The sequence below is a fragment of the Megalops cyprinoides genome, chromosome 4, assembly GCF_013368585.1.
Source record: "Megalops cyprinoides isolate fMegCyp1 chromosome 4, fMegCyp1.pri, whole genome shotgun sequence".
In the NCBI taxonomy this organism is placed as follows: domain Eukaryota; kingdom Metazoa; phylum Chordata; class Actinopteri; order Elopiformes; family Megalopidae; genus Megalops; species Megalops cyprinoides.
The window spans coordinates 20499302-20513730 of NC_050586.1; the positions used below are offsets into that span (position 1 = coordinate 20499302).

The window sequence follows — 14429 nt, forward strand, 5'->3', positions numbered from 1 at the left end:
TGTAATAATGGTTTTAGATTTTAATTGTTCACAAAAGGTTATTTCGTTCTGTGAATTTCTGGCATTGTACTAAGAAGTCCTCGATTCACTTGCAAGCGCACAAAATGAAAAACAACAACTCCCATCCTGCCGCAGTAAGCAACGACATCAAGTACCAGTGGGGGGCGACATTGATGTATTTTGTCGCCTTAAACTGCTCCTGCTTGCTGGTGTCTGTTGAGTGCGTGGTGTGTGTGAGAGGGAGAGGGCTGAAAACGTGCTAAGGTCTTTTACAAGAGCCTGGCCTGTTTTGTTGGGTTGCGTGTGGGAATGCATGATAGCTAGCATTATCTGTAGCTAGTATGATCATATTTATTTTAGCTTTGTAAATAGCATTCAGCCTGATAGCCAAAGAAGAACCTAAGGCAATACGCAATTTCTTTGTCGTGTTGCATTATACATTTGGCAATCCCAGGACCATTTTTCATTAATTATTTCAAGTTTGCTTTAAAGTTCCTATTAAACAACGGACGACGTATTTTGAAGATGTCTACCGGTTGTCAAAAAACCACCAGCAGGGCAATCCCGACTACTAGACGGGTGATTATAAACGACGCGGAGCACATGCCGCACGATTACTCTACAACTCCAGGCGGAACACTGTTTAGCACGACCCCCGGAGGTAACAGCTAGCTAGCTAATATTTTTTTTATCATCATATCATATCATATGATGGAGTTAGTAATTTCTGCATGGTGTGAACAACTGTGAAAGTGTATTTTTTCTGTGAATGTACTATTGTGCTCATTCGGTTCAGATCGATGCAAGCTAGATAGCTGTAAATCTTGCAGCTAACGTTAGCTAACAAAGGAACGTGACATGCAAACATCGTCGTTCGCTATAGGCTTTCTAATCGCTGTAGTCTGTGCTTCCTCATTAGCTTTGTGCATGTTACTTTAGAGTGCAAACGCTGTTTTTATCGATAATGTCGTTTTCTGGAGTTGTCGTGCTATTGTTTTTGCTGTCACTTTAATAATGTTCGATATCTGGTGATGGTGAATGGAGTTAGCTTGCTCGCCATCCAGACTAGATTCATTGTGCAAAAATGGTAGAAGGCTTCTTGCATAGCCAAGTATTCACGTACTGTAGTTAGCTGGCTGTCTTGTAACATAGCTTGCTAGCTACATTAAAGCTCGATGGCTATTTTAATGACGATCACGTCTCCAGTATGTGTTGATTTCCGTGTCTAGCAAGCTGGTAAAGTTGCTAGATTGGTTAGCTAAGTGTGGTTAGTTTTTGTAGATATTAGGTACACATTTTTGAGATGCTGTTTTAATGTTAGCTGCTAACTAATTAGCTAGGTATACAGTCATGAATGTTTATGACACGAGGTTTGGGTTCGTGCCAGATGTACAGCTATCTGGCTAGCGATTACAAGTTAGCTAGCTAGACTAGCAATGTAACGTGGGGTCTTAAGAGGCGATCATTGGTCTCTGTAAACAACAATACAGCATTAATCGGAGCACCTTTTCATTTTCGTGGGTACCCCCACCCCCCCTCAGTTCAACATAAATCCTTATGTTTGCGTTCAACAATCTGTCACCCCACAACAGCGGACGTGCAAGTGGCGTCACGTGATTCTGTTTCTCGTTCCCTCAGATGACTCTTAACACAAAGCCAGAAAAAGACAGGCATGTCTGCCACACGAATTGTGTGCAGTATCATGTTACTATATTTAAAAATTGCTCAGATTAGTGTTGCTTGTTGTTTTCAGTCTTCGAACTTACGATTCGGATACTTGCATAATATTAGGCTGTAATGTATATACCATTTTATGGGTATATTTCAGACGCATATTAAGCACATCATAGCTTAAATATACTCAAACAGTTCTTGGATGAATGGTTGAGCTTATTAATGTGTTTTAGTTGTGCTGTGCACGGTTAATATTGATAGTATCAGTTCAGAACGAGTGAGTACGCAGAGGGCTCCATTTTTAAAATGTACATCATCTACTTGCCACACGTCATGCAGCAGACTCCCTATATGCACAAGAGATGTGTGAAAGAGGGTGGCCAGGGGAAGGGGGAGTGGTGTATGTTAGTGGTTATGGGCACATGATGTTCTCAGTGTGTCACATCAGGCCCCTCATTTCCTCATTTTTATCCAATCACAGCTTCATTTATGTTGAATACAGTGTTTCAGATATCAACACGCTCACTTCCCCAATCACACAGAGCATTGTCATATTGTGTACTTTATACGTGAACAACAAACCTTATACGCTCCCAGAGAAATGTGAACACTGTGAATAGCTAGAACATCTTTGATTCCGGCAAGTCTGCTATGGTCATGTTCAGGGTTTAAATGCAAAAAAACAGCTGAAAAGGCTTGTCAGCAACCCTTCTTTAGTGAGATTTTACCTGCAGGCCATGTCATTAATGGGTTTGTTTAGAGTTCTGGCACATAGCCTGGTAGCACACAGCTGGTAGTCTTCCCTCAAGTGAGCTGATAACGTATGCTGATGCAGCATATTTACCATAAAGTCTATGCACTGATCACAAGACTGTCTACAGAACACTTCACAGAGAGGGAAGTAATCTTGCATCGTTCTATCACCTGTAGACACAGGTTTGTCTCCTGATATTGACTTTGGAGATTGTATCGCTCAGTGCCCCGCACACACCCAGGCGTAGGTCATTATTTATGGCGGTTGTCATTGCCTACAGTTTGTAACCAAATGGAACTCAGCTCGCAGAGGGCTTGGAGGAACAACCACAATCCATGTGGTCTCACGTCACAAAGGCACATGCCCTTCATGAAACCCGTTATACCCCCAGATAGCGATGAGCAAGCAACCAATCTGCCATTAACATGTATCTCCCAACAGCATGAATCAGTGAGGAGGTCACACGATTCTCTGTAGAAGCTGTACTTCGATTGCTTTTCCGCATATATCATGTTTTCTCCCACTGTCTAGAGCATGGATGGTAATTACTGGTTTTCCGCAAGTTTAGCTTATTGACATTTGAATATGAAGCATGTGTATGATCTCGTGGTTAGTCTTTGTGTTGGATTGCTAAGGGCCATTTCCTACATACAAAGTCCCTCCTTTGCAGGCTGTTTGTGTAAACAGCACCACCCAGTGGTGTCCTGGCATTCACATCAGCGCTCTTCAAATGATGCATTTTTTCATTTTGAATTTGTTCCTTTCCAGTCATTGTCTCCTTACCATTCTGTCTCCACATTTGTCCATCTGCCTGTGTGATATGTGATTGTGTATAAAGTTCACAGTATAGAAAAGCTGAATAGTGAATGTAGTGTAGAGCTCAGCGCTGCCTCAACTGTTTTGGAGCTCCGTATATTTATACAAGGCAAATTCTCTTCAAAGACAGTAAAGGTATTTATTGTTTATTTGCTAACCCGATGTTGTTACTCTCTCCTTTTCTCATTCTCAAGGCACCAGGATCATCTATGACCGCAAATTCCTGCTGGATTGTCGCAGTTCCCCCGTAGCCAGGACACCTCCCCGCTGTCTCCCTGACATTCCAGGGGTAACCAGCCCCCCCTCTGCCCATATCAACAATGACAAGGCCAATCCCCCAGAACAGGTTCTGAATAACAATTGTAATGCCCCCACCGACAAGTCTGCTGGTAAGTACATGGTTGGTATCAGGTATTTTTACCAACCCTGACACCAAGGCTGCAAAGGCTTAACCTAATGCATAGTCAATAACTGGATCTGCTATCTGCCTGCACAGATACAAGTACCACCAGATACCACCAATGTGTTCATAAAATGCATATATGTTATGTATAATATATACTGAAAGGTCTGGCAAGGGTTTCAAGCCATGCCCTTCATACAACAGTATACGTACCATACCTCTCTGATTTGTGACCAATTTATCACAATCTCACTATATTAAGAGTAGAGGTGTGTTGCAGTAAAAAACAGGGTCTTAACCCAAAGTTTGCCAGAGCTTCTCAGGGGGGCCACTGCTGTTGTACGCTTAGGCAAGGTATTTAACCTGAATTGCTTCAACTCCAATGCATAATGAAAAACTTGTAAGATAAGACAGTCATTCTGGATAAGACTCTGTTAAGTATAAGTAATATCATGTTGCCAGATGAATTACCAGAAAAGATCATTCAACCTTTATATCACCACAGTGACATGGTTTTTTGCGTTACTGAAAGCTTCTTTACTCTTGCAACAGGCAACCATGAAAGCTACTGTCTAATATATGTAATTTAACTGCTGATGAAAAACTCTGTGTCAACTTTTAAAGGGGACGATGCACAGTTTGAAATGGATATCTAACAGCATCTGAGATGTGGTATGAGAGCTGACAGTGATGAAGATGAGGATTGTAACAGCGATGACCATGAAGAAGAGCAACTAAGAGGAAAGCCCCCAGCACACCGTACCCCACAGCGTGGTCTTACCCTCACAGCGAAAAAAAAATGCTTCTGTCAGGGAAGGCAAGCTCACACCAAAAAGTGATATGGTTGTATACACTCACACATACACACACAACTCAGTGCAGTATGTTTCTGCCCCTTTCCTAAGTTCTTCCCACCCTGACCTGGTTCAGTTCCAACAGGAGCCATGCAGTGCCATAATATGACATGGTATCTCTGTCTGTGTTCCGTTGAGCATTCCACATCACCATGACCAGATAACCCATTGGAGCATATCTTGGAGAAGTACAGTGTAATAAGAATCTCTTACCCAGAGTGTGGTAGGAGTGTAGTTGTGTGTGTGTGTGTATGTGTATCACTACAGCCCTTGGCAGCGTCTAGCACTTTCATCTTGAAGCCACTTGATCTGAGAAGCAAATATTAGATCTGACCCTCGGTCTGATGTACTGGTACATGAACAACCACAAATGGCAACTTCTAAGGACAACATTATTCTCCTCCTCCACACTTTCCAGATTCTTTTATGTTAAATTCCACCCCCAGAAGACTAAATGATTATAGTAATGTTTTCCTCATTTGTCTCTTTTGAAGCTTGCCTTTATAATATCATTTTTGTTAATTCTACAGATTGAAACAATGTTCACGAAAAGTGTCATACTTTGGAATGTAAAATGCTTTTTCTATTTTGTTAATGAAATTCTGAGACTGGAGATGAATTAGACCAAGCTGGAATGATAATAGAGGAGTACAGCAAATGAGTGAAATAAAGACATCAGAGTAAATTCTGTCATGGCACAGTGGCTCCTATGTGTGTTTTCTGGTTTTTTATTGTTTGTTTTATTGGCAGTTTGTTCAGGAAAGGTAGTTGTTAGTCTGATCCCATATTGATCATTGCAGTTAATACATTGTCTGCTATACACATTAAATACATTGTTTTGATGATGAACTATTAAATCATTGTCTTTCAGCGGTTTGGAAAGTGACAAAAGCACCGTTGAGTTTCAGTCTTCTCTACCTCACCTGAACACAACTCAGATCGACAGCTTTATCTGCGTAATCCACTACACTACAAACGGCTTCACGTGAGTTTGTTAGGCCGGCGGGGTTTCACAGAGTGATCATCGCTTTAATACTTAATAGCCACTTAATTACTATCAATGAGTCTTTAATCTGAATACAGTGCGAGCGCCGTAGAGAAACTAACTCTTTGATCGCTGATAAAGACTGGGGAATGGGAGAGGTGTCCGCGCCACGGTCCACTAGACAGGAGTCTGGAAGAGGAAAGAGAGGATGTGTATTGGGGGAAAAAAAGGAGAGGCGAAATCAAAACATCGGCGACTTTCGGGTGCTCTGGTAAATATCACCTGTCTGGAAAACGACTGCGCTGGCTGAAAATGCATGTTCCCCCTCATCAATTCGCTGGTATCCGACAGAATAACGTCGACATGGTTTCTGACGCTGTAATGTAATGGTAAAAGAGACGACAGGATTGTGAGAATTTTGCTCTGTCGTTTTTCCTCCCATGACCAGTGACAGCCTTCCAAATCACTTTAATGAAAACACAAAGCGACGATAGAATAATTAAACCAGTAAAAGATACATTTTAAGCCGGAGTTATTTGGGTAAAACTGAATTGCCTTCCTAATAAATAGTTCTGGAATGTTGCATTATCGCTGAACTCGAGATAAATGCATCGTTGACTAAACCACAAAGTAACTCCTATTGAGTTATATGAAAGCATAATATTAGTTTCAGTCGTAAATGATCCTTTGTCTTCTTTCATGCTAAGGCAGAACCATGACACTTCACTCGTTGACCAAGGTTCGTTGTATTTGCCAAGCAGTGCCCCCCGTCCTTTTCTCTACAGCAGTCAGCTTTGCAAATCTTCTGGGACGCTTTATCAGAGTTCATGGCATTGTTGAGTCGTTACATTTGGGGCAAAGCGTTCTTTCACCTGGTCGCTTTTTGAGTTGGATCATACTGAGACATGAAGAACAAATTTTAATTCCTGCACAGGTCCCATTGTGCGTCATACATAACTCAGAGGGTTGTATGCATATCAGCGATGCAATCTTTGAAGCAAAATGACAACGCATAATGTACAGAGCAGTTACAGGGTAACTGAAAAGTATTTTTGGATTCCAAAAGTGAAATAGTGGCAAATGTCTCCGTAAATTGCAGCACATCCTCGCTCGTAAAATAAATTCTGCACGTAGGCCTATTGCAAATCGTAGTTGAATTGTGCTATTTTGTAAATCTTAATTTGTCTACAAAAGAAACTTTGTACCAGTAGGTGGCACGCAAACACAAACTATTTTTTACAACAACTTTGGTACAAAGTAGCACGAGTTTCCGTCCGAATTTAATTTTTTAATTTTTAAAGTACGGCCTGCAGGGTCATCAACAACAAAGAAATACTTGAATTCTTTGCAACTGCTCAACATGTCCAAAAGGACAAGAACAGAAATAAGGATTGTCTTTTGGTCGCGAGAGAGCGGTATCTTTCGGCTTCGTGGTTCGGATCAACGCATTCGCATTTTATCTCAAGATCTAGATCTGCGGCATTCAGGGGTTTCCGGAAAATGATGAATCATTTGTTTTTAACGATCAGTGCATCGTCCAAGCGTCAACATATAACCGATCCATAAACCTATAGGTTTTTGCTCTCCTGGAAATGGAAATGAAGCCAAAGTAAGGTGTGGCATTTTTCTTCGGATTTCACTTTGGAATTGATCACTCATGCAAAATAAAAACGAAAATGTAACGTGATTTTCCGCGCACTGCCAACTCTGGGATTAGTCGGTCTTTCCTTTTTTCTCGTGCCCAAACTGCAACTGCAGCACGGGTGGCATTCCTCAGATTTTCCCTACGACTGGCCGCTCCGGTTGCACCGAGGTTTATCCCCTCAGCAAATTCTGTACAACCACAAATGAAACGTGCAGACCTTTCAAGGCTGCTACTGCTGCTGATGTCTAGGATGCCATTTTCACAGTGTATGCCTTGCGCAAGATCTAATGTCTTCCACCACCACTGAGGATTCATTAGACCTACAAATACTCATTACGGTGATAACTATGGCTTCAGGGCTCCAAGTCCAAGTGCTCACAAATTCCATAGCTTCGTTCACGCTGACATGTTACCGATGTGTTTCTTTATGTCTGCACTGCCTGTCCGTCGAGCGGCCCTTATAGCCCTGCTGGTCTGTGGATAGGCTATGTCTTGGGGGACTTGTGCTTGGAAGATGCAGAGACTGGAGCGAACACATTTGACATCTGCGAGACTGTTCTAAAACAGACTTCATCATTTCGGGGACTATCAGAACGCGAGTATGGCTTTAGAATATTGACAAGACTGACCAGGTCCATGGCAATAGAACATTCCGTTGTGTTGTTTTTGCTTTCAAATGAAATTTCCATAAAATCATTATTGAATTCACCGTCCAAGCAGTTTCCTTGTATTTGAAATGTCTTCAATCACAATTAAAAGTAAATTCCAAATATTCTATTCAGTTATGTAATAATCATAATAGACTACAATTTGAATAATACTTAACAGTAAATTACGATTACGTGGTTGAAGAGTTCCAGGAAGTTCTACAGTCTTGGTAGTTGCGGAGTATGGGATGAAATAGGTTAATCCACTCCTTGCCGTCCTATGCGTCCAAGGCTTTTTAGCTTCAATTGCGATCATATCCTTAGTTTTATCGAGACGATCAAGATTTAGATGAGGCTGTTATAGGCCTATGACACTTTAGATGATACCGTGAAATTCTAACATGCTGTGACATCTTACATAAATTAAAAGTTAAAAAAACTAAAGCGACGCGTGTGGTATGAAGTGGGTTATTCTGACAGGCGCGCCTTCCAGTTCGTAATATGTATGGCTAGACTGGAATTACCGTTTTCCCGAATTAATGAGAATATTATCTACTTTGTGTCACTCGATTAAAAGATGTGAAATGTTTCAGTAATCCGCACACATTGTCAGACAGATTTTTCAGATTTTCAGATTTTTCGGATTTTTTCAGATTTTTATCAGAGCCTAATAAGACAGGGTTTCATGATGTAAAATAAATTCAGTTATAACAAAGACGATATGTTTAAACTTGAAGAGGTAAGTGTATGTCAGTGTATACGAGTGTATATCAATAGTTATGCGCTCAGAGCGCAGCCAGCACTACCCGAAAAAGAGCTGCGCGCACGAATGGAGGCGGAAGAGTGATCTATCCAGCCGGCAATCTGATCATAATCTATGACTATGTGTGAATGACATGTTGTAATGTTTCATATCGTAAAGAGACAAAATACTTCCACAAAGCATTTGTGAATAGCTTGGTTTTGATTGGTGATAAAGCAAAACATATAAAAAAGAGAAAGTGTTGCCCCTGTTCTGAACTCTCTTAAATTGAGAAAATTTATTGACCAAAGACCTGGTTCGTTCAGTGTCACCTGTTACTCTTGTGCTCCTTGTGCTGCTATTAGAGGAATACATTATCTCCACAATCAACCTGCCCGGTTAATGCTATTGTATCAATGAGTTAATGGAAGATTGGCCATGAAACTGTATCTGGAACAGCACCGTGCAGTGCCAGTATTTACAGTGAATGACTGGAATAAATCGAATGACTGGAAATGCAAGTTCACCGATATGACCTTGAAAGCCTGTTTGTATCAACATTCAGCCTCATATTTTGTGTTTTCACACCACTATGGCAAAAAGGTGTTTTTGAAAATGAAACTAGGGACTTTTGAACTTTGTATAGCCGACTTTGTTAGTCTTCTTTGGAACATAAGTTTAAGGTTTAAATGCAACGTCCCCTCAATCGCGCAATCCACAGTTTAGCCCTCAGGTCCAAAAATCAGTGGAGTATCTGGGGTTTCCGATGTCAGGGAAGACAGATATACGAAGGAGACACGTCTGTCAGAAACGTGGCTCAGTGTAGGGAGAATATAACAGCTGAACTTCAGACGCAGTGGTGGCATGCACACGCCTATACCACTCTTATCTGTAATTTGTATCTATACAAATTAAAATTTGTGGTCAGTGTTGACCTTTTTAGAAACACAGTTTATCATGTATGTACATGGTGGGGGCTGTATGCATTGGCATGAGGTTACCTTGACTGTTTGCGGAAGATCACGGATCATCAACATCAGTCTTGAGCACTGACAGAGTACCAACAGCCATACAGTCATGGCATGTCTCCTCCCTTTTCAAATCATCTCCGTCATTAAGAGTTTTTCCAGTGTTTTTTTTTCTTTAAGAGAACACGGTTTCCCTTAACTGATAGGCTAATTACTCGTAGTGTACCGAACTTTGTAAGATTTGACATACAATTTGTAATCCCACCAGTCATTTTAAAGGACAGAAAGGCCCCAAAAAGTGTTGCTCCACCCCTTGCAACATTTCGTACTGATACTCCGTTCAAGTTACCCTTTTGTTTATTATGTCATAGAAACAATATACAGTCACACAGCAGCACCCACCGCCGCACTTGTCTGTGTCCGAATTCGAAGACTACAATTAACATTGTCTATTATTAGCTTTATACGTATAGTGCGCAAAGCACGGGAAGATAAACGAACAAAACCATCCCAAAAACCAGCTGCGTGCGTGATTGGAGGAGGAAGAGTAGGCTACATCAATCCACACGGCAATCTGATAAAAAAAAATCTGTGATTATATGTACATGCTATACGATTTCATGGTGTAAAGTAACAAAATGCTTCCACGGAAACATTGTGAAATAGCTTGATTTTGATTTGGTGATGAGGCAAAACACAAGCAAAAAGTATTATGGTAAAGAGGTTTTGCCTGGCCTGCCTTAAAATCGAGTGACGCCATTTCTAGCTATATATTATTCTCTTCTGATACGAGGACTAACGCAACAGCACACCTCCTCATACTATAAAGCGCACGCCCACCTTAATATTTTCCGTGCATTCTTGCTGTCCTGGCTCTCCCAGTGCATTTATCTCAGTTGATGACTTCTGGATATAGGAGTCCATGAAAGTAGAGTAAGTTACATCTTTTTTTGCTTGCCTAATTTAGGGGAAAATATTAGAAACTGGAATAATTTCCTTTGTTGTACAATGTTAATTGCTGTTAATTGTTAATTGCTTGCTAATTTATTTCTGTTGACGGCAGTATCCAGTAAAACAGGACAGTAGTCAACAGCCTCCATCAGTTCCTAGTTATAATGTAACCTTATATGTGCCTGTTCCATAATTTGCAGTTTTCTGGTGAAATAGGGATGACTCTCTCCTGTTTTAAACTCTCTTTTACATTGAGTAAATTTATTGACCAATGTCTTGCGTTCGCTCAATGTTACCTGCTACTTAATACAATTGATTACTTATAATATTAATGTTTGTTGTGTATTTGAATGTATTTCTGCAGCTCACAAAGATATGTAATGATAAAAGAACAGTTGCTAAAGCACAATAAAACAAAAAAAGTCCTGTAGAATGGTTATACTGTGACCGCAGTTGCAAATGATAGCTGTTTCAAGCAGCAATGGCACAAACTACAAAGACAACTTTATGTTGCACCCAGACAGAGTAAATATTGGGGGCATTGTTTTCAGTGAGGACTTACTGTGTTGTTATTCAAGGAATACATCCTTTCTACACTCTTTTTGGTTTGTAAATTGTGTAACTCTGAAAAAAGACCACGGAATGTGTTGTTATAGTGTCAGACAGATTCAGGACAGTAGTTCTGGCCTCAAATTACTATTGTCTCAATGGGGTAATGGAAGATTGAGCATAAAACTGGAATGAAACAGCACCGTCTAGTGCCAGTATTTACAGTGGCAATAAATTACGATTACAATGAATCGAATGACTGGAAATGCAAGATCTCTGATACGATCTTGAAATCCTGTTTGTATCAACATTCAGCCTCATTTTTTTAAACCTCTGTGGTAAAAAAGTGGAACATAAGCTTGATGCTTAAATGCCAGTAAGAGCACTGCGCTCTGCTACCTCGGGTGGCCTCTGTGACCCGAAATACAAGGCAGCATCTCTCGGACTGTGATGGTTTATAAAAGCGGAATGGCACTCAGACCCGTGATACATCATATATTGGCACGACTAGGGGTTTGATATAAAAAAAAACGTGGATTATTACCCAAGCATGGGTTATTTCTCGTGGAAAATCGTTTCGTGATAATTTCGTGCCGCAAACTCCATGTCGCGTAATGTATTGTATCTTGAGCTGAATGTATCGTCTCATGCCTAAGAGTCTCATCGATTTAAAGTGTCATTGTAATAGTCAGGCATAAATCATTTTGAAGGAATATGGAGAAAGATGATATTGTTGCATAATAGGTATGGCAGATATTCCTTTTGTACACAATATATACAATTTTAATAAAAGTCCAAAACACAATCCTAATTCCTTACTAGTGTTTCACATTGCTTTGTTGATTCTGGGTAAATTGCACTGAAGTGAAAATAACCAAAATGGAAAACATGGCAGTAATGCAAAAGAATAATTTTTTGTTATAATTGTAGATGTTGAATCAAACGAGGTCCCTGTATGGCTTATATTATTGTTTTCTCTAGCATGACCTTCAAACATGTCAACTTTCTACTCAGAAATAATCTGAATTCAAGTGAGCCTCAAATGAATGCATCTGGCACCTTCTTTGATAAAACTATGTTTTATTTTATGTATGACTGGGGATTCTGTTGCCAAATTTTGTTGCTGAATACTGTCATTTCTCCTCTCTTACAGAGCCATGAAGTTCTTCAAACCAAGTATCAACTTCTATATGTGGTGCTCCATCCTGATGTTCTTTGTGTTTTCCTGCCTCCTCTTAAGCAAAATGGATGTCAGCCATTCTTCGTCCACAAACAGCATGAGCAGATTGGCACGCAGCAGCCGTGATTTTTGGGACATGGACCTCACAGTCCAGCCAAGCCCTCCTCCACCCCAGCTGCTTGTTGCCAGCCATGAGTGCTTCCTTTATAATAGCCCCTTGAACATTTCTAAGCACCTCCCTGAGGCTCACCGCACCTTCCTCAGGTACAAGCACTGCCGGTCCTTCCCCAGACTACTGAAGCCCAGGCCCTGCGATGATAACCTGTTTCTCTTGATGGTCATCAAGTCCACTGCCGCCCAAGTGGACCGAAGGGCTGCCCTGCGTACTACATGGGGTCAGGAGGGAGTCATCAGAGGCAAGAAGGTGAAGCTGGTGTTCCTTTTGGGCAAGTCCCAGGATTTGGTGAAGGGGTATCCCCTGCAGCGGCTCCTGGAGTATGAGAACAGGCAGTTTGGTGACATCCTGCAATGGGACTTTGTGGACAGTTTCTTCAATCTGACTTTGAAGGAGATCCACTTCCTCAGCTGGTTCAGAGAGGAGTGCCAGACGGCCCAGTTTGTGTTGAAGGGAGATGATGATGTCTTCATTCACACAGGCAATATGGTGGAGTTTCTCGAGGACCGTAACCCTTCAGACCACCTGTTCGCCGGTGACATTATTTACCGAGCCAAACCACAACGTGAACCCAAAAATAAATACTTCATCCCAGAGGAGATGTACCCTCAAAGTCAGTACCCACCATACGCAGGAGGGGGCGGCTACCTGATGTCCCGCCAGACGGTGGTAGGTCTGGACCGTGCAGCCCAAGATACAGACCTGTTCCCCATCGATGATGTTTTTGTGGGCATGTGCCTACAGAAGATGAAAGTCAAAGTGATGTTCCATAATGGTTTCAGAACCTTCGGTCTGCGGCAACGCCTCATCCCCTTCAACCCCTGCTTCTACAGGGACCTCATGCTGGTGCATAAACTCAGCCCCACAGAGATGTGGACCATGTGGTCTCTTGTGAATGACCAACACTCGATCTGCAACAGATCTGTCAGATTGTAAAGACTGAACTATCCTTTGACAGAATGCGGTTGAGGAATTTCCTACAGTAACTTTGGTTTTAACAAACAGGCAGTAAATAAAACTAATAAAAGGCAAATGGCAAATGTAATATACCAATACCTTGAGGAAATGTTTGGGTACAAACATTTTTGTATATTTTTACATATATAATTTGTAAGGGGCATATTAGTATGAATGCAATTTTATGAGATTTTCATGCTGAAGGCATGATCTGTTACTACAAATATCCAAAAGGGATCAAACTAATGCTGTTTCTTGTGTCATCATATGGATGTGTTATTTTTTGTAATGTCAATGACCTCATTTTCTTGCTTTGTTTCTCCTTGTATGGGAAGAACAAGAATGATGGGCCAAAGAACATCAGTCCCTCTGTCTAGTCACACCACATGATGCCTCTAGGCTTACTGGGGTTGAGCTCAACTCAATTCTGTATCAGGGCAAGCAGCACAATTGCTTCATCAGGACTTACAAAAACAAGCAATGAAAGTTGTCAAAAAAGCAACAATGTTGTCCAAGCTATGCTCTTGCCATGAATGTCACAACTAGCCATATTTGGTCATACATTCAGGAGTTACATGTGTTTTATACATGATGCACAGAAGGTTTGTCAAGTTAGCCTAACTTAGTTTTATATTTTAAAATAGCACAACTGTTGCATCTGTTTTTTTTTTCTGCCTGAATCCACAAAATGACTTGCAGGTGTGCGGCTTCTCTTTGCTTGCTCTCCATAATATTGCCTGGAATTGTGTATGTTGTAGTTTGAAAACCAACAGATTTTATCCACCAAAATAAAAAAGAAACAAAAAAATGAAAGAATCCTTCCAAAAGACATTTATTGGTAAAATCTGGATCATAGTAATGCTATGGTTCATGGTGATTTCTGCTTCCCAAATGGCTTGAAGAATGTGATGTCTTCAGTATAAAGAAAGGCTGGTCATGTTTTAGTTGTGTTACCATAGTGTACCAAGAGAAAAGTCTCAAGTGTGTCAGGATGTATGGATATGTGGCCTATAAATATTAAATTTCAAGAATGTTTTAGAATTTACACCTATAGTATTAAATTGATATCAAATGTAATTGACATGTGTAAAAGAACAACTCAGGAACATCCGTTAAAAGACAAGGGAAC

At 40.8% G+C, this 14429-nt stretch overlaps 2 protein-coding genes across 2 annotated transcripts; both read left to right on the plus strand.

Annotated features, from left to right (window-relative positions):
* The first annotated feature begins 226 nt into the window (after positions 1 to 226).
* On the plus strand, positions 227 to 5199 carry LOC118776588 (eukaryotic translation initiation factor 4E-binding protein 1-like). Its single transcript, XM_036527012.1, has 3 exons — positions 227 to 661; positions 3439 to 3633; positions 4272 to 5199. Exons 1-3 carry the CDS (start codon positions 526 to 528, stop codon positions 4301 to 4303), a joined length of 363 nt encoding a protein of 120 aa, XP_036382905.1. The 5' UTR covers positions 227 to 525; the 3' UTR covers positions 4304 to 5199.
* A 4993-nt stretch (positions 5200 to 10192) lies between these two features.
* LOC118776804 (N-acetyllactosaminide beta-1,3-N-acetylglucosaminyltransferase 4-like) lies at positions 10193 to 14080 on the plus strand. The gene is made up of 2 exons (XM_036527375.1): positions 10193 to 10421; positions 12142 to 14080. Exons 1-2 carry the CDS (start codon positions 10411 to 10413, stop codon positions 13277 to 13279), a joined length of 1149 nt encoding a protein of 382 aa, XP_036383268.1. The 5' UTR covers positions 10193 to 10410; the 3' UTR covers positions 13280 to 14080.
* Positions 14081 to 14429: the final 349 nt, after the last annotated feature.